This window comes from Leptonychotes weddellii, chromosome 7 (genome assembly GCF_054177405.1).
Source record: "Leptonychotes weddellii isolate Sample4059 chromosome 7, ASM5417740v2, whole genome shotgun sequence".
NCBI lineage: Eukaryota > Metazoa > Chordata > Mammalia > Carnivora > Phocidae > Leptonychotes > Leptonychotes weddellii.
Window position 1 is genome coordinate 59,887,397 of NC_138375.1, and position 23,540 is coordinate 59,910,936.

At 50.4% G+C, this 23,540-nt stretch overlaps 2 protein-coding genes and 1 long non-coding RNA gene across 8 annotated transcripts in view; 1 reads left to right on the plus strand and 2 right to left on the minus strand.

Moving 5' to 3' along the window:
* Positions 1-7: 7 nt before the first annotated feature.
* PRELID1 (PRELI domain containing 1) lies at positions 8-3,325 on the plus strand. Of its 2 annotated transcripts, none has more exons than XM_006733142.3 (5): positions 8-262; positions 842-1,067; positions 2,301-2,414; positions 2,529-2,607; positions 2,831-3,325. In XM_006733142.3, the coding sequence occupies exons 1-5, from the start codon at positions 171-173 to the stop codon at positions 2,977-2,979; spliced, it is 660 nt and encodes a 219-aa protein (XP_006733205.1). In that variant the 5' UTR covers positions 8-170; the 3' UTR covers positions 2,980-3,325. The 2 variants fall into 2 exon arrangements, with proteins under 2 accessions (XP_006733205.1, XP_081682540.1); XM_081826414.1 differs by having other exon boundaries at positions 171-388.
* MXD3 (MAX dimerization protein 3) lies at positions 1,066-18,876 on the minus strand. Of its 5 annotated transcripts, none has more exons than XR_014147003.1 (7): positions 7,546-7,767; positions 7,158-7,263; positions 6,510-6,539; positions 6,264-6,378; positions 4,115-4,280; positions 3,830-4,040; positions 1,066-2,146 (listed from the first exon to the last, which is right to left on the minus strand). XR_014147003.1 is itself a non-coding variant. In XM_031027949.2 (7 exons), exons 2-7 carry the CDS (start codon positions 7,613-7,615, stop codon positions 3,925-3,927), a joined length of 558 nt encoding a protein of 185 aa, XP_030883809.1. In that variant the 5' UTR covers positions 7,616-14,341; positions 14,554-18,876; the 3' UTR covers positions 3,567-3,924. The 5 variants fall into 5 exon arrangements, 4 of the variants coding, with proteins under 4 accessions (XP_030883809.1, XP_081682544.1, XP_081682543.1 ...); XM_031027949.2 differs by lacking the exon at positions 1,066-2,146 and adding an exon at positions 14,554-18,876 and having other exon boundaries at positions 3,567-4,040; positions 7,158-7,218; positions 7,546-14,341; XM_081826418.1 differs by lacking the exons at positions 1,066-2,146; positions 6,510-6,539 and adding an exon at positions 14,554-18,876 and having other exon boundaries at positions 3,567-4,040; positions 7,158-7,218; positions 7,546-14,341.
* A 1,806-nt stretch (positions 18,877-20,682) lies between these two features.
* LOC145722618 (uncharacterized) overlaps positions 20,683-23,540 on the minus strand; it is a 99,202-nt gene continuing 96,344 nt past the window's right edge. Inside the window, exon 2 of the long non-coding RNA XR_014147006.1 lies at positions 20,683-21,601. This is a non-coding gene — a long non-coding RNA (uncharacterized LOC145722618). The remainder of the gene's footprint in view (positions 21,602-23,540) is intronic.

Consider the following 23,540-nt stretch of genomic DNA (forward strand, 5'->3'; position numbering starts at 1 on the left):
GGCCCGACAACTCCTCATGGCGGCGGCGGCGGCAGCTTGGGTGCAGCGCGGTGGTGACTGAGCTTCGAGCCTGGCGGGCGTGCGCCGAGCCTCGGTCCGGCCTCCGCGTGCCCCCCCGGGCATCGCACCCCTGATGCTGCGCGGTTGCTGAGTCCGCCCCGGCCGGGACGATGGTGAAGTATTTCCTGGGCCAGAGCGTGCTCCGGAGTTCCTGGGACCAAGTGTTCGCTGCCTTTTGGCAGCGGTACCCGAATCCCTATAGGTACGTGGCCCTGGAAAGAGCAGTCCTCCCCCCCTCGCTGTTTGGAGATCGAAGTGTGGGGCCGGGAGAGACTCGACATCGAGTCCGAGGTAGGGCATCGTCGGAACCGTTGTGGCCTTCTTTAGGGTAAGAAGACCCTATCCGAAAAGTGGCCAGGCCAGGCCTGCAAGGTAGTGGAAGGAGGCCGGGCCTGGGCGGTGGTTTACTTGAGGCTCTAGTCCAAGGTTCTCTCATTTCGGGGTGGTGAGACAGGAAGAGGCGGCGGCACAGCAGTTGGGAGGGATCTTGGGGTTGGAAGTCCCGGCGCTGGCCTACTCCTCTGCCTGCGGCGTTCTCCACTGGGGTAATAAATCATGAGGTCCAGTCCCCGCTGGAATCCGGTAAGCAAGAGGGCGGGAGTTGGATTTTGCCCTCGGATAGTCGCAAGGGACTCTAGTTGAGGTGTGAGCCACACTACTTACCGGTGCAAGCTTGGGGAAGGCATGGCCATTCTGGGCGGGGAGGCTCCATAGGGGAACCCCAACAGGCAGTCTTTCAGCGGCATGCCCCCGAGGGTCACCTTCATTCTGATACTTGCAGCAAACATGTCTTGACGGAAGACATAGTGCACCGGGAGGTGACCCCTGACCAGAAACTCCTGTCCCGGCGTCTCCTGACCAAGACCAACAGGATGCCTCGCTGGGCCGAGCGACTGTTTCCTGCCAATGTTGCTCACTCGGTGTACATCCTGGAGGATTCTGTTGTGGACCCACAGAACCAGACCATGACCACCTTCACTTGGAACATCAACCACGCCCGGCTGATGGTGAGACTACTCTCCCCGTTGGTCCCCCAAAAGTAGCTCCAGGTACATGTGGCTAGGAAGCCATGAAGGGGCTTCTGTTGTCTGAGGCAGATTTGGGTTACTGGGGAGTGCTAGATCTAGAGTGTAAACTCAGATGATTTTTTTCAGCCAGTTAGTTTTTTAACTCATTCATACTGTGGGGGAGGGGTACTTGTTTTACAGAGTTGTCCCAAGTACTAAATACAGAGCACCCTCACTGTGCCTGGCACACACAGAGTGTGCGCCCACAGAAGTGATGCTGAGGGAAGGAGGCAGTGATTTTTCAAACAGGAGTCTATCAAGCCATAAGCAGTTTGTTTGTTTGTGCCTCAGAGGGGAGAGGATCTGGGCCCCTTACCCCATGATGATTAAAGGAGTTCCACTTTATCTGTCTTACATAATGGGTTTTCACCTAAGATTTTGGAAGGAGAGATTCATATACCTTTTGATTTCTTGCCTATAAGAGAGCTGGAAAACCCTTGGTTAAAGGAACATCCTACAGTATCTTCTCATATGTGAATACTCTAAAAGTTTTCAGAGAGCTCTCATTGTTTTTCTCAGCTAACTTCTTCACAGTGGCTCTGGGAGCTAGGTATTACTCTCTATTGTGCAAAGAGGGAAGTGAGGTTCTGAGAGAGGAAGTGCCCTGCAAGGTCACAGAGTGAGCGAGCACCTTGATGTTCTGCCCCAGAGTTTTCCGAAGGCTTCACAGCTGACTACCCTGAGGGCGTAATCTATTTTTATAAATTACGAAGATAGTGATCCAGTTGTGAGACATGTCTTTTAAGTGTTGCTTTTGGAAGTACTGGGTCACTCGTCAGATAATGAGAGCTGTGACGCTTGCCAGATTTCCATTTTCATTTCGCCTGCCAGGGAGCTCAGGCACTGCAGTGGGTGGAAGGCAGGTTAAAAGCACTGCACAGAAAGCCTTCAGACAAAGTCCAGGGCCAGGTTAGAGCTGGCACACACTCTACTGATCTCGAGTCTATATGCCTTTTAATTGAAAGGGTCAGAGGAGAGGTTTGAGAGAGCAGAATGGCCTTTATGTTCTTGCTCTCTTCCTGAAATGAAGGTTGGGAATACAGTAAGGGAAGGAAGTGAATTTTCACCTGATTGCCCTACCCTGTGAAAAAGAGGCAGGGGATCCAATTTATGTGCAAATTGATAAAGTGAAAGACTCCCACGCGATTGTGGTTGGCCTGACTCCCTGCACAGGTGGTGGAGGAACGATGTGTTTACTGTGTGAACTCTGATAACAGCGGCTGGACCGAAATCCGCCGGGAAGCCTGGGTCTCCTCTAGCTTATTTGGTGTCTCCAGAGCTGTCCAGGTGAGCAGTGTTGTGGGGGTGCTGGGGCTTTGGGGCCCCAAGCATTTGGTATGGAGGCTGGGCTAGGGGTCAGTGGGAAGCTCAGAATCTTTCCCCCTTTTCTTCTTTTGCCAGGAATTTGGTCTTGCCCGGTTCAAAAGCAACGTGACCAAGACTATGAAGGGCTTTGAGTACATCTTGGCCAAGCTGCAAGGTGAGGGGCTCTGGGCACAAAAAGAGGCCCTAGTGCCCTGCCGGGTGTGGAGTCCACAGCCGTCACCACCCCACTCTAAGCCTGGGACCCATCATCAGTACCCTGGGGCAAATGGCACCCTTCGGACAGCGCCTGGCCCAAAGAGGGGGAGTGTCGGGGAGGAGGGGTGTTGAGGTGGGTCGTCTTGGTGTCTTCTGAAGCCAGCCCCTGCCCTTTGCTGCAGGGGAGGCCCCTTCCAAAACCCTCGTTGAGACAGCCAAGGAAGCCAAGGAGAAGGCCAAGGAGACGGCACTGGCAGCTACAGAGAAGGCCAAGGACCTGGCCAGCAAGGCGGCCAGCAAGCAGCAGCAACAGCGGCAGCACTTCGTGTAGCCAGCCCAGGCCCCGGGGCGGTGGGACACCTGATGGCCCGGCTCCAGTCCCTCTGCCCTTCCTGCTCGTACTTTACTAGTAAAACTCAACTTCCAGCCCTTTCTGCTCTGGGGGGGGGAGGGGGGTTGGGGCCGGGTGTCCTGTTCCGCGTGGAGCCGGGGGGCCAAGGACAGGCCCAGGGAGGGGCGGTGGCTCGCTCAGGGGCGCAGCGTGCAGGGGGAGGAAGCCTAGACTGTAAGCTCCGCGAGGGCAGGGGCCTTTGTTGTGTTCTCTGATGTGTCCCGGGTGCCTGGAACTGCGTCTAGCACATAACAGGCACTCAATAAATAATTCTTGGAGGCAGAAAGCTTTAGTTAGAATCTTGACTGCACGCTTTCCTGGCTTTGGGCCTCAGGCAAGTCTCGTACTCCGCCTCAGTGCCACCTGTGAAGCGGGGCCAGGCAGCCCCCAGCTGTGAGGCGTGGAGGGACACTGCCTGGTACCGGAGTGAATGGTGTCGGTCACGGCTATGACCTCATTTCCTCTTTTCCAGTTTGTCCGTGCCTGGGAGTTCCCCATTTTCGTCAGGCAAGATCATGGACAGAAAGTTAGCAAAGATGCGTAAATTTAATGCGAATACTGTCCAGTATCTGGGGGCCTTCTCTAGGAAGGAACGTGAGGGCCCAAGAGTCTTCTGCTCCACTTGGGGACAGTGGAGCCAAGTGCTACAAGAAAGGCCTGGAAGGGTGGCCCGGGCGCAAGCTGCCTGCCCTGCAGGCCGCGGAGGAAGCACAGGCGAGCCCTCCCCCAGGAGAACCGGCCGGCAGCCAGCGGTGGGGGTAGGGGGACGGGGGGGGGGGGGGGCAGGCACCTGTTCCCACGGAAGGGTCCTTTCAGTCCGTCGCAGGCAGCCCCTGAGGCTTGCGGTGGGTTCCGGCCTCGAGCGGAGGGCAGCGTGCGGGTGGCTCACAGCCAGCTGCTGCCGCCGTGGGAGTAGCTGTGCTCCCGGCCCGCGCCGAAGCCCCGCAGCAGCTCAGCCTCGGCCCCGGACGCCAGGCTCTCCACGTCCACGTCCGCCTCCTCTGCACAGGGAGGCCGCCGGTTAGGGGCCGCAGCCCGCTCAGCCCACACGACCCCTTGGCTTCGGGGCACTCACCTCGGTCCGAGTCCGAGCGCTCGGAAGAGAGGCCCGAAGAGTCCAGGCCGTCTGCCCGCGGCCCCGCCGGCTCCCGGAGCCGCTCCAGCTGCCGCCGCAGGCTCTGCCGCTTGCTGCGCAGCTTCTCCTTGAGCCGCCGCGCCCGCTGCTCCTGCGCCTCCAGCTTCTGTGGGTCCCAAGGGGGCGAGGTCCCGGGCTCAGCACAGCACCGCCAGCGACGGCCCGGCCATTGGTCACCGCCTGCTCCAGACCGCATCTGGGCCCCAGGGGCCTGCTGCCACATCCTCGGGGAAGCCAGCCTCCCTGCCCTCCGGCTCACGTAAATGCCCCAGGAGCATGCTGCGTTGATGGGCTGGGGACGGCGCCACAATCTCAAAGGCCGTCAGGGCCTAGTCAAGGGACGTGGGTCTGTCTGCTGCAAGCAGCAGGGACAGGGAAGGCCTGTGGCATGGCGGTGAGCGCGCACTACAGCTCAAGGGGGCGGCCCCCCCAGGTTCTAGCCGGGTACGGCCACATGCACACGGGCCTGGTGCTGCCACGTGGCCCAATTTAAGAAAAGCTGGAAGTCAGACTTTTTCATGTCAAATGTCCTTTTACGTGCTGCCAGCTAATTTAAGTTTTTAGAAAACTACAAACCAAAGCCTACCGGTTTGTAACTCCTGGTCAACCTCCCAGGAGCCCTGGAGCTTTAGTATTAATCCCCCTCCAGCCCTGCCAGCCTGGGGTCCAGGGACTGGAGGGCCAAGGGTTCTCCCACCAGAGCCCTTGCGGGCAGAAGCCTGCATTCAGTCAACAAGAAAGGGAGAACTGAGCAAGGGGACATTTGTACTGGGTGTAGAAGGATGAGTAAGCTGTCTATGCAAAGATGGGGCAAGAAGCAGCATCCAAGCAGAGGGACACTGGGAAGGTCATGGAGAATTCAGCTTTTCTGGTAGGGCATGGGAAGATAGGAGACCAAAAGCAGACCAGTGGCAAGGCCTGGGCTAAGGGCCTACAGTTTTACAGGAAGGAAGGAACTGAGACTGTCCTGTCAGGAGCCATGGAAGGTTTCCAGCAGGAAACAGACCTGGACAGATCTATGTGCCCCAAATTATGTTCCAGGGCAAGTTGGACAGCCCACAGGAGGCCAGGGAGTCCAGGAGAGGGGTGATAGGGCTTTGAGGAAGGAGCAATCCCCAGGTCCTGCCCATGGGCCAGCCAGCACCCAAGGGGCACACATCATCCCTCCCAAGAACCAGGCCAGGCAAGCTCCATGTGAGAAATGGGCCTGCTACCAGGCCAGGGTGTTCTTCAGCACAAGGAGGGGACGTGGGCACCATGGGGCAAAGCTCACAGTCCCTGCACTGTGATTTGTTTGCTCCATAGCATATGGACTGTCTACCACAACACCTGGTGCCTAGAACAGGTGCTCAATAAACACTTGTTGAAGAAAACAGCAAGTCAGGGGACTTCGGCCTGGGTTATGACTCTGCCTCTCATTAGCTGTGCTGCTCAGTCCTTGGCCTGGCTGTGCCCCCATTTCTTCCTCTGCGAAAAGGGCCAGGAGGGCAGGAAAAGGCCTCTATTGTTTCTGAGGCCACTTCTAGGGCTGCTGCCCCCCTCCCCCCAATCTGAGTCTGCTACCCCACTCCTGTCCACTAGGGGGCACTGAGCTTAGCCCAGGTAGCAGAAGGGTGCTGGGAGGAGGGGTGACTGGCTTCCCTCTCCTGGCCTCTGGAACTGCCTCCCCAAATGGCATCAGAATAGATAGCTCAGAACAGTAGGCCTTGGGGGGATGGGAGAGTGGAAACCTCTGCAGTCCTAGGGACCCTGACACATGACACATCAGAATGTTTTCAACAGCCATGCCCCTCTGTACAGAGGGGGAAACCAAGTCCAGAGAGGCTGAGTGACTTGCCAGTTAGGACTGAATTGATAATAGCTATAATAATCATGAACGTTTACTGGGCAAAGTCACTCAAGCCTCAGAAGAGTCCTCTTGAGTGGTCTTCTGCTTTTCTTCCTACTTAGCACAAATGGAAGCTAAAAGCAGAGAGAACTGCTGGGCTATGACCTCGGGCCTCTCCCCCCAGTTCCACTCAGCCCCTCCCTACTATACCGCTCACAGGTTCTGGCAGGCTGGCCGCAGGGCGCAGTGGAAGCTCCTTACCTGGATGTGCGTCCTGGCCCAGCGCAGAAGGCTCAATGTGGTGTAGCGGGCACAGTCAGGCCCCAGGGGCATCTGCTGTTTTAGCTGCTCTAGGCACCGCTTCAGCTGGGCCCTCCTGCGGGGGAAGGAGTCTGGAGGGCAGTGCCAGCCCAGCCTTGCTGGCCAAAGGGACAGCAGGGGAGGGAAGGCCAGAGGAAGATGATGGTTCCTGGGGCCCAGTGCTGTCAGGGCAAAGCTGGGACTCACCTGCGTTTCTCCAGCTCGTTGTGCACAGACCTGCCAATGCCAGGGAGGATGAGGGGGCGTCAGCTACTACCCACACCCTCAGTCCCAGGGGCTTAAAATCCACTATAGATGTGGGCTCCAAACTAGCCTAATGCGGGGACCTTGTGCCAGCCTTGAGCATTGGAGTCCGCAGGAAGAGGCAGAGACACTGGGCCAAATGCCGAGAGGCCTGCCCAGGTGGTTGTGGGGTCCAAACGAGGCCCCCTACCAGCGGTCAGGAAGGGCTTCCTGGACAGAGGCGACAGTTGAGCTGGGCCAGAAACATGCTACCCAAAGTGGGGTTAAAAGTGGAGGGATTAGCATGTGCAAAGGGTTGAGAAAAAGAGAAAAGTCTGCGAGGGAAATCGAGTAGAGATGCGGACTGCAGGAGTGTGAGTGGAAGGAGGACATTAAAGTCTCTTGTTTATAGTTTCTGACACCTCAGGGGTGCTCAAGAAACAGTCCCTGAATGAACAGAGGGGAGTGAAGAGATGGCAGGAGAGGTCTGAATTGCCTCCAGAGTAGGGGACCTGGCCCAGAAGATACAAGCAACAAGGAGGAAGTGGGCAAAGGTGAGGCCCCATGAGGGATGGCACCCATCCCCCCCCCACCATCCTCAGCCTTCCTCACCGCCCACTGTCCAGCGCGCCAGAAGCTTGGGGGGATCGCTTCCTCCTCCTGTAGACTGGGCCTGGATTGCGGTGCGGGCACAGGGACGCGTAGCCATGCTCAGCTTCTGCCAGATAGAGCCCCAGCCCACTTCAGGCTGGGGCTGGTCCCAGCAGGCGCCCCTGGCAAGGCACGGTCAGGGAAGGGCTTTTGGCGCCAGGGCCATTTTCCCAACCCCTCCCAGTCCGATAGCCCGGGGAATCCCTCCCCCGCCAACAAGTTGAGGGCGGGGTGCCCCGGGGCTACTGCCTAAAGCAATGCATGCATCCTTCTTGTTGGGAGCCAAATCCAGCCCAGGCCTGTGTCAGCGAGGTTGCCGTCTGGAGTCTGGCCAAGAGTTCTTCCTCACCTCTCTCACGGCGCTCTAGGAACTCGGCCGCCTGCAGCAGGACCTGGATATTGCTGGCCACGGGTTCCATGTCGGCGACAGCTGGCGGCCGGCGGGCCTAGGGTGCTGGCCCGAAGAGCGGCTGCACCACTTTTGTTACAATGTAACTGACACGGTGCAACAAACACAGGGGCCCGGCCCCGCCCCTGGGACACCCCGCCCCCGCCCCTGGGACACCCCGCCCCCGGGACGGCCCAGCCCTTGGCCCCGCCCCCCTGAAAAGGGACCAGGGAACAGCAGACCACCTCCACGAGCCCGCCCCCACTCAGACTCCCGGGGCTGCTAAGGGCGCCGATTCCAGGCCCAGCCTTTGAGTGAATCCCCGGGCTGAAGGGGGCCACGTCTTGCCCATTTCGCTCAACGACCCCGCACCGACTGCTTAGTATATCAGGGCCCCAGTTTCCAGCCCCAAGCTGATAGCGAAGGCTCTGCACCTAAAATGGTACTCTGGGGGCCCTGGGTGTCCGGGAGGCCCCAGCTCGGTCGCTGCACGTGGGCGCCGCAGAGGCGGGGCCGGCGGGCACTCTCGCCCATTTGCCCGCTGCCTCCTGCGGCTCGCTGCCGTCACCTTCGGGGCGGGGCCGGCGAGCTTCTGAAGCACTATTGGCGGCGTGCAGCCCCGCCCTCTCCCTCCGCTGGTCAACATGTTCAGGCGGGAAAAGGAGCAGGTTTCAAATTTGAAAACCCGGGCAATCGGGGCGGGGTTGGGCGAGGTTGGGCGGGGTTGGGCGGGGAACGGAGCTGCAGTGCGCAGGCGCCAGGGGAGGGGGCACAGATCCAGCTCCTATGCTTGAGGGTCCGTGCCCTCGCTGGCCTGCCATCTGCACCCCTACGCCCCCGCTGGGCCGCAGCTTCCTGTTGTGGCGAAGGGGAATAGTCTCCTGGCTCCTCCTCCTCCTCGTCTGCAGGGAAGCTACTGTTGCTACGAAACTGTCAGTAGGGTACCGATTTCCCAAGCCAAGCCATACTCTGGAAGCAGGCGAACTAGCTTGCTCGGGAGCCCTGGGTTCTGGAGCCCACGGAGCTGGGTTCCTCTCCTGTGCCCGCTTCTTCTCAACTGTGTGGCTCGGGAAGTGACCTCCCTCCTCTATGTTCAGGAAGCTCTGTGAGGACAGCAGTGTCGCAGGATCAGAGCCCTTGCCCATCTGTGCCCAGTACGTTGCAGCTCCTGACTTCTGAGGCCAGTGCAACCAGACGCAGGTTTCTTCCTCCCACAGAACCCCTGGCTGCCTGAGTCCAGGAGCACTTCTTTAACATGACTTTTTAGCCTCCCAAAGGAGTATATGCAGTGCCTTCTAAGGGCAGCACCAGTAGGTGTAGCTACACCTGCAGGAACAGTGAGTCTAAGGGTGAAGACAGGAAGATGAAAGCAGCTGTTACAGGGTGGAGCATTACAGCCAGGCTGGGGCTGAGTGTGAAATGGCTAAGAGGGACTAGATTCTGTATGAAGAGATAGTCCTGGGAAACACATGATATACGGCAGTCAGAGAAACCAAAGGTCTTTTTCCCCTGAGGACTAAGAGTCACTCCCAGAGGAACCACTGACATGCTCCACCAACTGCTGCCTGGAACTGTCCACCCATTCACCCATCCATTCGCTCACAAGGTATTAGCAGAGTAGGTCCTGGACGGCAGGCTCTGTGCCTAGGACTGGAGAATACAAAATGGGAACAACCAGATAGGGTTCCTGCCTTCGCAGAGCTCATGGGGCGGGCGGGGGGGGGGGGGGAGTGACACAGTAATCGCACAACAGTCACAGTTTTGCCAGGTCCTCATAGGAAAAGACACAACATGAAGGCAAGCCCTAAGGAGCATCTGTCCGAATCAGGGAAGTGTGGGAAGGTTTTGCTGGGGAAGTGGATGAACAGGTATCTCTGTATAGGAGGTCTGTAGGAGAACTGCAGACTTAACAGGCGCCAAGGCCTGAGGCTGAAAAGAACGGAGGCGGACCAAAAGAAGGTGGACGTGGCTGGCAACACAGAGAGCAAAGAACACAGTGCAGGCTGATGCTGGAGAGGCGGACGAGGCCCACAACAGGCTGACTGGTCCTCCAAACCTCCACCCACAATCAGTTACGTTTGAAGAAAGGACAGCGCGAGGCTTGTGAATGAATTCCCAAGTGTATTTCACTGAAGTCAGCACCCACACCGTGCAGGCGCAAACCTACTCTTCAGACATCTGCGACCCAGGGGGCCCGGCCAAGAGGGATTCTGAAGGAGGAGAGCTCCCAGCAGCAGAAGGGAGCAAGGCACACTTGAAGAGCTAGAGACACTCCGACTGGAAGTTGTGGAAGTGAGAGTGCGGTTGCAAGAGCACCAGAGGGGCCACACCGAGAAGTGGACTTTATTGTGGGAGCTGCCGCAGGCAGGCCTGGGGCTGGGACCAGCATGGAGAACGGTCACCTGGACCTCAAGGTCTCCTGTGGATATGGTCAGGGCTACCAGCCAGGGGGACAGGAAGCACCACCTCCCAGGAAGCAGGGCAGGTGGGGAGGATGGACGAAGATGTGTCTTTTTCCTCTATCTACTTGTAAGTTTTTATCTTTGGTTTTCAGCTGTTGCCTTGCTTTGTGTTTGTCTTGTTTAGAATGTTGTGAGTTTCTGTAAAGTTTTTCAGTCTTTATTTCTTCAAATATTTCTTCCTGCCCTATTTTCTTCCTCTTCTTACTCTGATCCCAATTTCAGGTATCCTTCCCAGTCTGAGAATACATCAATGCTAAGCAATGTTGTTCATGTTTTCAGGTGGTGGTTTTTTAATCTCTCTGCTTCAGTGTGGATAAGTTCTATTTACTTGTCTTCAAGTTCGCTTATTCTTTCTTCTGTGAAGTCCAACTTGGTGTTTAGCCCATCCGCTGTGGTTTTTATTTTAGCCACCGTGTTTTTCAGATCTAGAATTTCCATTTGGTCTTCTTAAAAAAGTTTTCCATCCATATCCCAGACTATCTCATGGCCTCATGTATTAATTTCCTAGGCTCATAACAAAGTACTATAAAATGAATGGCTTAAAAAAACAAATGTAGTCTACAACAGTGCTGGAGGTCAGAAGTCCAAACTCGGGGCTGAGCAAGATTAGTCCATCTGGCGGTTCTGCAAGACAGTCTGTTCCAGGCCTCTCTCCTCATTGCTGGTGGCTGCCAGTAACCCTTGCCAGTCCTCGGCTTGTACATGTATCACTTCAATCTCTGCCTCTAGCTTCACAAGGCGTTCTCCCCTGTGTCTCTCTGGGTCCAAATTTCCCTTTCTTGTAAGGATACCAGTCACTAGATTAGGGCCCAATATTAGGACCTCATGTTAACTTACCTAATTACATCCGTGAAAGACTATTTCCAAATTAGGTCACATTTAGAAGTTCTGGATAAATACTCTTCAACTCATTATACCCTTCTCTCTCCCAGTTATTATTCTTTTCCCATTAATTATTTTATATAGTTATAATAGTTTATGTCCTTATCTGCTAATTCCAGTAACTTGGGGTGGTTTTTTTTTTTTTTGGTGGAACGTCTATTGTTTTAAAAATATTTATTTATTGGGGCGCCTGGGTGGCTCAGTCATTTTAAGCAACTGCCTTTTCTCAAGTCATGATCCCAGGGTCCTGGGATCAAGCCCTGCATTGGGCTCCCTGCTCGGCAGGAAGCTTGCTTCTCCCTCTCCCACTCCCCCCTGCTTGTGTTCCCTCTCTTGCTGTCTCACTCTCTGTCAAATAAATAAATAAAAATCTTTAAAAAGATTTGAGAGAGGGCGCCTGGGTGGCTCAGATGGTTAAGCATCTGCCTTCGGCTCAGGTCATGATCCCAGGGTCCTGGGATTGAGTCCCACATTGGGCTCCCGGCTCAGCGGGGAGCCTGCTTCTCCCTCTGACCCTCTCCCCTCTCATGCTGTTTCTCTCTCGCTCGCTCTCTAAAAAATAAATAAAATCTTAAAAAAAAAAAAAGATTTGAGAGAGAGAGCATGTGCATGCGAGCAGGGGGAAGGGCAAAGGGAGAGAATCTCAAGCAGACTCCCTGCTGAGTGTGGAGCCTGGCATGGGGCTCCATTCTACAACCCATGAGATCATGACCTGAGCTGAAACCAAGAGCTGGATGCTTAAGTGAGCCCCCCGGGCGCCCTTGGGACTTCTACTGTGTTTTCTCTTGACTGTAAGACATGAAAGAAAGAAAACGTGCTTTATAATTTATTCTAGAACATAAAAGGGAGTAAAAAGAGAATATAACTATGTCAAAGTGTGTGTGTGCATGTGTGTATTTGTTTCATTTATTTTCCTGAGAGACCAAGCAAGTCCTTACCTATCTGGCAGTTAGAACAAAGGGCTTATGATTTGGATTCCTCTTGAGTAGAGATTCGTGAGGAATTCAGCCAAATGTACATTAAAAGTGAACACAGTCACTTCTTAAACCAACTGCAAGTTCAGGGGATTCCTAAAACAATGGCTGGGGATGATTTGCTAGGACTCACAGAACCCACTCAAAGCTAAAATATATACTGCATACACTGTATTATACAACTTCTTACAGGGAAGGGATACAGATTAAGACTGGCCAAGGAAAGAAGCTCATGAGTCTGGGGAACTAGGAGATGCAGGACTGCCACTATTCTCTCTCCCCGTGCATTTAGGACATGTTACTTTCCCGGTATCGATGTGTGACAATTACACAGAGTACCAAGTACTAGGGAAGCTATTCCAAGACTCAGTACTCAGTTTTCAGAGCTCTATTACATGGGCATGATTAATTGAGTGCCCATGTGGTTGATCTTAAGTCTCCACTGGACTGATGTCATGTGACCTAAAGCCCACCTTAAATCACACAGTCATTCACTGGCTAACCCAAGGCCTCTGGGCAAACAAAGATCATCTTCCAAGAGCTGAGGGCAGAAGACAGAGGCCTCTTTTGTGAAGTTAAATGCCACCACTGCCTTTGGTCAAGACTCTTACCACAAAATAATCATATTCCCTAATATTTGGAGGGGCTAGTGTGGAAGTAGGGATAGATTTAAAGAAACAACTAATGTAAAGCCTATAAAGCGAGTACATACATTTTCTTATTTTTGTCCTAATTATTTATTTCCCCCTTTGTACCTTATGATAAGCTGGTGCAGAGCTATTCAGCTTAGAAATTAGCTGACACTGGGGCACCTGGGTGGTTCAGCTGGTTAAGCATCCGACTCTTGATTTCAGCTCAGATCATAATCTCAGGGTCGTGGGATCAAGCCCCATGTCAGACTCCTTGTTCAGCGGGGAGTCTGCTAGAGATTGTCTCTCTCCCTGTCCCTCTGCCTGGCTCCCCGTCCCTCCTCACACACTCTATCTCAAATTAATTAGTTAATTTTAAAAAGAAATTAGCTGATGGTGAGGTGAGGTAAATCCAGTGCTTTCTCAGGATAGTCATTTTCCATCTGTGTTACTTCCTGAGGAGGCTTAAAAAAAAAAAAAAGATTTTATTTATTTATGGGAGAGAAACAGAGCAAGCCGGGGAAGGAGCAGAGGGAGAGGGACAAGCAGACTCCCCACCTAGCGTGGAGCCTGACGCAGGGCTTGATCTCAGGACCCCGAGGTCATGACCCGAGCCGAAACCAGGAGTCCAGCGCTTAACCAACTGAGCCACCCAGGTGCTCCCTGAGGGGGCTCGGACCCCACTTCCCAGGCCACCTGACTGTGAACACCAGCACTGAAGCAAGGCCGGTATTACACCGTAGCGCAGTGTGCCAGGAGACGTGTTCTGCAAAGCTCTGGCACATTACTAGAGTCCCACTCGGTCATTAACAACTGTCCAGGCCATCATCACACTGTGTGACTTAAACGTCCCCCAGAGTGATGCCATTCAGGTTTGCAGACTCCCAGTTTTTTCTAGGTTCCAAAAGCAAGAGTGGTCTCACAGCAACAGGAGTCTCTGCCCTTTCAGGCACCGGGTGTCACTGAATGAGAGGAGACAACATCTGGCTTGGAGCCCCTCTCCGGCTCCAGTGCCAGCCACACTGCCATGCTCTCACCGCATACGCCACTCATTCATTCCTCAACCCTCAGCTACCGTTCCTCCTCTTCTCCATCTAGACCCTAACTTTTCTACTTTTGGAAGGGGTGTTAGGTTTGGCCACTGTGTTGGTCCAGGTTGCCAACAGAAATACTGGTCTAGCATATGCCCCCCTCAGGCCTCTTCCACTGGGATGGGGCGGGGACGGCAGGAGGATTACTGGGTGCAGAACTAAGGTGAGCTGTCCAGACCATTCTGCAATATAGCTGCATTCCGTGGCAGCCCCAATTCTGCCAGATGGGGTGAAGGCACAACCTACCCCAGCAGATCCTTAGGAATTCTGACATAAAGGTTTAAAGGTATAGTTTCTTACTTAGAAGCTTCTGGCACCTGTGGTTGCAGCCCTGGTCCTGGGACCACTGCCTCAGGTAGGACAAAGGAAGTTGAGGTGATGTGGGGAAAAAAGAGAAAAGTATAGTGATACCAACCAGCATCCCTCCCATCGCTTCTTCTCCAAACCCACCCGCCCCCACCCCCGAAAAAGCAGAGGGATCTGTCTGTGGGGACCTTCTCTTGGCCTCATGTTGAGTGTGAGCACACACTCACGGACGTGTGTAAGCCAGCCCTTCATGCCTTTATTTCCCCGTTTAAAAAAATATATATTTCAACTGCCTGTTCCAATTCTTCATCAAACCATTCCTCTGAAAATTATATCCCTCTGTCCACTGTTGAACATTATGGGCTATAAAGTGTGTTCCTTGCTCTGAAGATATGTGACCTGACAATATATTTCTAGTATCTTCTGTTCCAGTCCTTTTTTTTTTTTTTTAATTTTATTTATTTATTTGAGACAGAATGAGAGAGAGAGAGAGAGCTCATGAGAGGGGGGAGGGTCGAGAGAGAAGCAGGCTCCCCGCCGAGCAGGGAGCCCGATGCGGGACTCGGTCCCGGGACTCCAGGATCATGACCTGAGCCGAAGGCAGTCGCTTAACCGACTGAGCCACCCAGGCGCCCCTGTTCCAGTCCTTTTATTGTACCCTCAACATTTATATCTACCACGGAATAGGCTATGCCCAGTCCGGAGTAACTGTATGTTCCTGTCAGGATCCATTTGTACCACAACCCCCCCTTCCCGTCAGGTTTACCAGCACCAATCTGATTGGCCAGATACATGTGGCCGCTGTCTGTAAGTCAGTAAAAACCCAAACACAGGGGCTTTTATGATTGTTCAGTTCTTCCATCATTGCTAGAAAAACAGCATACAATTCAGCCCACTGAACTGATTTGTTTTGACCTTCCTCATCAGAGTAGTGGACTTCTAAAGAGGAAACTGTCCATTTACTGTGGAACTGCCCTCCAGAAACCAACTACTTTGTTGGTCAATGGAAAGCTTTTCATGGGACACTGCCTGAGTGACTCAGTAGCCATAGGACCCAACAGCTACTCAGGTGGTTCCAGAGCCAGACTTTGGGGAAAAGAGGCTCCTACTCATGAGTACTTTCTCTCACTCTCCTGGTGGTCTGTTCCTGTATAAACCATTTCCATTTTATGATGGAATACTTCTGGGCATTACCCTCCCCGTTAAAGCATTTCCCCAACGTCACCCAAGGTATTGTGGGTAGTTCAGGTCTCAAGGTTATTTTATGTCCTTCAATCACAGGGAAAATCTCAAAGTCCTATTTCTCAAATGGGAATTTTCTGGTCGCAAATCCCATCAATTGCCACTAGGTGGCACTCACAGGCTTTCACCATAAATTCCAGGAGGCTGCATATTCCAGGGGCTGTGGTGTAGCAAACTAACAACCTGAATGAGCTCCTGCAATCTCACCCATTCCCATCTAGCATGTCCAATCAATACTGGTGGAAGGGCAGATCACCATGCCTTCTGTTCTAGAGCACAGGCAGAGCAGATCTAGCATACTTCTTTTAAAGGCCCTCAGGATTTCTGGGCTGTTTGGTCCACACTCAAAGTCTGTTGTTTAGTGTCGCCACCCTCAGGAATTATCTTAGCTACACCTTCTGCATAACTAGCAGCTTCTACATCAGCACTTGCTGCTTCACCTGGTATTTTTAGGTTCTGGAGACGGTTTCCTTTCTTAAACCTCAAGAACCACCTTCGCCAGCTTCGAACTTTTCTTCTGCAGTTCCCTCACCCCTTTCCGCCTACAAAGAGTTGAAGAGAGTGAGGGCCTACCTCTCATTTAGGCTTTGACTTAAGGGTATGTAATGGCTGGTTTGATCTTCTATGCAGACCACTCAAACTTTCTTCATATCAGTAATAAGGCTGTTTCACTTTCTTATCATGTGTGTATTCACTGGAGTAGCACTTTCAATTTCCTTCAAGAACTTTCCCTTTGCATTTACAACTTGGCTGACTGCTCAGCACACAAGGCCTAGCTTTCAGCACATCTTCTGCACTCAGCTTAATCATTTCTAGCTTTTGATTTAAAGTGAGAAATGTGAGACTTTTCCTTTCACTTAAACATTCAGAGGCCACTGCAGAATTATTAATTGGCCTAATCTCAATACTGTCGTGTCCGTGGGAATAGGGAGGCCCAAGGAGAGGGGGAGAGACAGGCAGTCGGTTGAGCAGTCAGAACACACATATATACCAATGAAGTTCACCGTCTTATATTGGCATAGTTCTTGGTGCCCCCAAAACAATTACAATAGTGACATCAGAGATCTCTGAGTACAAATCACTGTAACAAATACGTTGATAATGAAAAAAACTAGAAATATTGCGAGAATTACCGAAATGTGACGCAGAGACAGAAAGTGAGCAAACACTGCTGGAAAAATCGCCCCAACAGACCTGCTCAACACAGGGTTGCCACACACCTTCAATTTCTAAAAAATACAGTATCTGCAAAGCACAATAAAGTGAAGCACAGTAAAATGAGGTATGCCTATACAAACTCAACCACCAACAACACTATTCCTTGGAGAAGCCTACCTGCTCATCCCGAGAAAACGTCAGGGAACCAAGGATTCCACCAGTGACGTGAAAAGCTTCACTGTGTTTTTGAATTTGTAAAATTATTCTGATATGCAGTGCTATTCGGCATGCTTTCTCTACAGAGGTGAAACAAGACTTGTTCTTTCACAAAACGGAGAGACTTCCCTGGACGGTTCACAAATTTGACCTTGGCACTGAGGCTAGGGCTTGGTAAAGCCCCAGGGGTCACAGTTTTTACAACTTCTATCCTGCCAGAAGTATGTTTAAGGTCTTCGGTTTGCATTCAAGGTCTCCATTTTGCATTCAGGACCTAAGCGCTATCATGCTGGCTGCTACCAGGTTTCACAGACAGAACCTTTAACTAGATGGGCATCATCTTCCTTGAGATCCCCAAGTTTGCCAAGGTGTATGACTTGCCAGGAAGCAATCGCTTTACAGCCCGTAGGCTTGGACTTCACGGGCCATCAAACGAGCAATAGGCAGGCTCCCTGGAGCACTCTGCAGCACCTTTTCCACAGGTGTTCGGAGAGCGGTGAATGGCCCTAAGTGAGGGACACACAGTTGGGCACAGGCAGGGTCACAGGTCAGCTTATCTAGCAACACCCTGGTAGCAAGGAGGGTGGACTCTGAGTCTATGCAAAGAGTGACAGCGCCACGGGAAGTAAAGCCACTTGTTTGGCAGTTCCTCCAACAGTTCAACATACCATGCGACTCAGCAGTTCTACTCCAGGGTATATCCAAAAGAACTGAAGGCACTTGTCCCCGTGTTCATAGCAGCATTATTCACACTAGCCAAAGGCACAAGGAACCCAAGTGTCCATCAGCAGATGAATAAGCTGTGGTATATCCATATGATGAAATATTGTTTGGCCATACTACACTGATACATGATAACCTTGATGACACTGAAACCCTAACCCTAACCTTGAAAACATTACATTCAGTGAAATAAGCCAGACACAAAAGGACAAATATTACTTGACTGCACTAATATTTGAGGTATCTAGAATAGGCAAATTCAGAGACAAGAGTGGAACAGGGGTGACCAGGGGCTTTGGGGAGGAAGCAATGGGAGTCAGTGTTTAGCGAGCAGAGTTTCAGTTGGGGAAGATGAAAAAGTCCTGGACACGGATGGTGCTGATGGCTGCACAACACTGTGAATATATTTAATGTCACCGAGCTTACACTTAAAAATGGTCAAAATGGTCAATTTTGCATACAATATGCATACAATTTATATTTTACAAAAACAATTTTTTTGGTAAAAAAAATGTTAAAGCACGGTAACGTGGTGAAGACAGTTTAACATTTAACCACTATTCTGGGTAGTTTTATAAACAAGGCAGGTCAATATGTCATATTTTCAAATATCATCATCATCTTAGTAAGACCTCCTAATGATTTGTTAGCCTATAATCTATATGATCTCCCAATGTCTATTTTTCCTTAATAATGACTGATTTAATTCAGCTGGAACAAGGTATCAAATAGTGCTTCATTCCTTGGGGCACCTGGGTGGCTCAGTCAGTTAAGCATCTGCCTTCGGCTCAGGTCATGATCTCTCAGGGTCCTGGGATTGAGCCCCATGTCATCGGGCTCTCTGCTCAACGGGGAGCCTGCTTCTCCCTCTCCTTCTGCCTGCCACTCCCCCTGCTTATGCACACACTCACACTCTCTCTCTCTTTCAAATAAATAAATAAAATCTTAAAAAGACCAAACAAACAAAAAAGAAAAGTGCTTCATTCCATTTTGTACATGTATAACCTGGTAAACTAAAGATTAGAGATGAATCAAGAAAGCACTTTCTCGTGTGCCTCTCAGAAAAAAAACATTAAAAAATACGTTATATGGGACGGCTGGGTGGCTCAGTTGGTTAAGTGTCTGCCTTCAGCTCAGGTCATGACCTCAGGGTCCTGGGATCAAGCCCTGTGTTGGGCTCTCCTGCTTCTCCCTCTCCCTCTGTGCTTGTGCATGCATGCACATGCTCTCTCTCAAATAAATAAAAATTTTTTTAAAAAATGAAAATGAAAAATACCAGCTATGTATGTTATGCATAAAGTTATTCAAAATAACAACAGTGCTCAAAAACAAATAACCTCAATTGGTTTTTATCAATCACAAACCACAAAAAGGGAGTATAAAGTCCCTGGACAACAGAATAAGGCTGATCTAATATAGACACATCAAGTTCTACCTCTGAAAACTAATTACACAATTTCAATGCACAAGCCTACCTACAGAAATCAACTACATTTCACACTACAAAGAAAAGCTCAACTGATTGCCAGAATATAGGCCAGACTTCAATGAAAGGCACGAGCACTTATGTCTCTCTTCAAAAAACCTAATAAACTCATTAAAAAAGAACACACAAGGGCGCCTGGGTGGCTCAGTCGGTTAAGCGACTGCCTTCGGCTCAGGTCATGATCCTGGAGTCCCGGGATCGAGTCCCACATCGGGCTCCCTGCTCTGCGGGGAGCCTGCTTCTCCCTCTCCCCTCCCCCTGCTTGTGTTCCCTCTCTCGCTGTGTCTCTCTCTGTCAAATAAATAAATAAAATCTTTAAAAATAAAAAAAAAAAAAAAAACACACAAATGATATGTTCAGACCCCACAATTTTGAGAGAAATTTCTAGAAGTCAGGTACATATTGACAGAAAAGCTTAAGCAGAAAACAAAACAAAACCACCAAAACAACAACAGCAACAAAAAACCCAGAACACCCACATCTACAGGATGAAACTGTTTGGAGATTAAGCACAATGCCTGGGAGGATACACAGGAAGTGACTCCACTAGACAGCACTCAAGGAAATAAGAACTAAAATAAGACAGTTTTTCATCTCTGTGGTCTGGGGATGTGAGCATGTAAGTTGCCCTAGAGATGGTGGGTGAGCTGATCCTGGGGCAGATCAGGGGAAGTCAAGTCTTAAACATTCCAGGACAGTAGAGGACATGGCACTGGAAAATTCTCGGAGAATTCCAACTAGACCTGAGGATGGTAGCTCTGTTGATGGAGATGAAATGGGATGGAGCATCAGTGGTCAGAAATGGGAACAAAAGCAGAAGCAGAAGCGCAGGCAGGGTTCCTGCCCTTGCACACCTAGGAGGGCTCACAGGAGAACCAGGCAGCTGCAAGAAGCGAACGGTCTCCCCAGGCTGCAAAATGCAATGGGGCCCTAGAGCTAATAGCAGGACTGTAAGTACTCTGAAAGCTCGGCTATTCTTTTTCTCCTTTCAAATAGGGCTTGAACCTTTCTGAGTGAAGAATTAGGTCCCAGTGGGTAATGTAAATTACTCTATAGTTAACTAGGTTTAAAAAAAAAAATCAATTTCTAGGGAAAGTGGTATTTTCATTAAATAATTGAAGTCTCTCATGCATCAGTCAGAAACTGAGCTAGGTGTGGGTGAGAGGCCAGCCCATGTATTCACCAAGCAAAGATTTGTTTTTCTCTCCCGTTAATGAAGTGTTCAGCACCAGGAGCATGGGGCTGGTAGGACGACTGCAGGCCAGCAGCGACTTCTACCTTCTGCTTGCCCATCCTTAGCGTGAGATGTCTGTCCAAACATTAGCTGGACACTCCTGGAATGAGGACAGCTAGGACAGAAGAGTGTGCTTCAGGCTGAGCCAGCCCTTTCAAAGAACTTTCTAGAAGTGCCATCCGATGACTCCTATTAACTTCTCCTAACCACCATTAGCAAGAGAGCTGGAGAAGGCCACTCCAAATTAAATCTGGGTTTTAACAGGAGGAAAAGGTAGGTATTAAATATTAAATATTGGGGAGACAAGCAGCAGTCCCAACTGAGAACATATGAATCTGTGGCTATTTTTTTTTTTTAGATAGAAAATCTTTTGTTTGGAGGTGACATACAATTTTTTAAAATCTTAAAGATACAATTGCTGATATATTTGATCTGATTACAAAGGAAGCTGTTGGATTCCAACTAATTCAAAATAAAATTTTCCTTTTTTTTAAGAGGGATCAGAAAATATAACAAGATTTAATAAGTAAACTAGATTTGGTTAAAAATGCAACCAAATAATTGGAATACAAGTCATGAAAAGTACGCAGAAATCTTTAGATAGAAAACTACAAATTTATTGAGATGCAAAAATAATTTGTATATGTGGATAGGTTTATTATTTTTTTTTAAGATTTTTATTTTTTTATTTGACAGAGAGAGAGAGAGACAGCGTGAGAGGGAACACAAGCAGGGAAAGTGGGAGAGGGAGAAGCAGGCTTCCTGCGGAGCGGGGAGCCCGATGCGGGGCTCGATCCCAGGGCCCCGGGATCATGACCCGAGCCGAAGGCAGACGCTTAACGACTGAGCCACCCAGGTGCCCCTATGTGGATAGTTTATAATACTGAATGAAAAGAATTAACATGAGAATTATCTGTAATCATGGTAACAGCTAAAACTTACTGAGTGCTCCCTGCGTGGCACAAATTACACTCTGGGGGCGCCTGGGTGGCTCAGTCGGTTGAGCGTTCGACTCTTGATCAGGTCCTGATCTCAGAGTCGTGAGATCGAGCCCCATTTGGGCTTCGCGCTGAGCCTGCTTAAGATTTTCTCTCTCCCTCTCCCTCTGTCCCTCCCCATGCCACCTCCTTGCCCCCCACTCTCTCTCTCTCTAAAAAAAAAAAGAAAGAAATTACACTCTGTTTAATGGGTTCATGTAGGCATGTGACTCTCAGCAGTTTTGAGACAGACATTAACATGATCCCCAATTTAAGAGGACACTGAGACACAGAAGGAACTGAATTTACCCTTTTCCTAACATCTACAAAGAGATGAAGGATGCAAGCACAGCTGACAAGCCACAGCACTGTCACTAATACCAATTTATCTAAAATTCCTCATAACCACCCCCTCCCAGTTTTATAGCGCTATAACTGACATTCAGTATCATGTAGGTTTTTTTCTTGACGGTGTGCTCGTGAAGGAGCGGTGTGGGGGTGTTTGGGTGAGTGGGACAGGTTGAGGCAGATGGTTAAAGTTCTTTTTTTTTTTTTTTTTAAGATTTTTATTTATTTGTCAGAGAGAGAAAGAGCGAGCACAAGCAGGGGGAGCAGCAGAGGGAGATGGAGAAGCAGACTCCCCACTGATCAGGGAGCCCGATGTGGGACTCGATCCCAGGACCCTGGGATCATGACCTGAGCCGAAGGCAGACGCTTAACGACTGAGCCACCCAGGCGTCCCGATGGTTAAAGTTCTTACCGTAGTTATTTTAGAGCTGGGAGGAAGAGGAGCTGAGGCCACACCAGTGTTCAGAGTTTAGATTCTAGCAAAACAAGGCAGCTGTGCCTGGAAAGAGAGGTCAGCCCCAGAAGAATTGCTCCAAATCCGAAGGACAAAGAATGGAAGACCCAAGCATGGGTGTGTGGCCGCTGGGGTCCGCGAGGTTGGGGGGTGGGGGGAGCAGATGTCCAGAAAAGGAGGCAAAGACAATGAGATAGGGCTTTAGAAAGAAGTGAGGATTGTATATGGGGAAAAATCCAAGGAAAACGAGAGGCAAGTGTCTGTGGCACCTGCTCAGCTGACAGAGCAAGACTCTTGACCCCGTGAGGTTGAGCCCCATGTTGGGTGTAGAGATGGCGTAAAAAAAAAAATGAGGCAAGTGTCAACTTAAGAAAAAGTTCAAAGCTGCCGACTGGGGTGCTGTAATTGGGGCGCTCTACCTGGGCTGACAGTGCAATACATTTGCATAATAATGATCATTTACTTAGCTAAAAAGAGGGACCCAATCCTATTCCGAGGCTGCAGAGAAGGTGGGATGTAAAAGAGCTAAATCTCAAGTGTCATACAAAGAAATACATACATAATGCTAAAAACTTACAAATCAAGATAAAACCATATAATTTAGAAATACAAAATAACTGCTAGGAGTAAGAGCTGACAGAGCTGAAAATCACTGCTCCCAAATCACAAAAGAGTGGTCATTTTTATTGTTGCTATGAGCCTTTGGTATACGATTTTTAAATTACGACATACAATGTCTGCTGCATTAAAAAAAAAAACAACAGAACGGATACTACCTATAAATTATTTCGACGAACCCACACAATTATTTGTTTTTAGCAAGGCCTTTTCTTTCCTTGGTGAAAAGCTAAATTCATAATTAAGTTTCTACTTTGAAAGAGTCTCATCCTTTTTCAGAGTCATGAACATTCCCAGGGCATGATTCTCTCATGTCTGTGGGGGGATGATACCCTCTCACTTAAATCGTGAGCTGGCTTATTTAAGGGAACTTGCATTGCCGAGCGTATTTTGGGTGATATTAAATTTGTTCTCAAATGATGTGCAGGGATGAATAGAAACTGAAGCAATTCATGTCATGGCGTTAAGAATTAGAGCACACCTGGCACCTGGCTGTCTCAGTCGGGGGAGCATGTGACTCTTGATCTCGGGGTTGTGAGTTTGAGCCCCATGTTGTTTGGAGATTATTTAAAGACTTTTTTTTTTTTTTAATTTATTTATTTGACACAGAGAGAGAGAGAGTGAGAGAGAGAGCACAGGCAGGGGGAGAGGCAGGCAGGCAGAGGGAGAGGGAAAAGCAGGCTCCCCGCGGAGCAAGGAGCCCGATGCGGGGCTCGATCCCAGGACCCTGGGGTAATGACCTGAGCTGAAGGCAGATGCTTAACTGACTGAGCCACCCAGGCACCCCTGGAGATTATTTAAATAAGTAAAACTTTAAAAAAAAAATTTTTTTTTTTTTAAAGATTTTATTTATTTATTTGACAGAGAGAGACACAGCGAGAGAGGGAATACAAGCAGGGGGAGTGGGAGAGGGAGAAGCAGGCTTCCCGCCGAGCAGGGAGCCCGATGCGGGGCTCGATCCCAGGACCTGGAATCATGACCTGAACCGAAGGCAGACGCTTAACGACTGAGCCACCCAGGTGCCCCTAAAAAAATGTTTTAAAAAGGAATTAGACCACACCCTAGAAACAGCTATTTTGGGGTGCCTGGGTGGCCCTGTCGTTAAGTGTCTGCCTTCAGCTCAGGTCATGGTCCCAGGGTCCTGGGATTGAGCCCC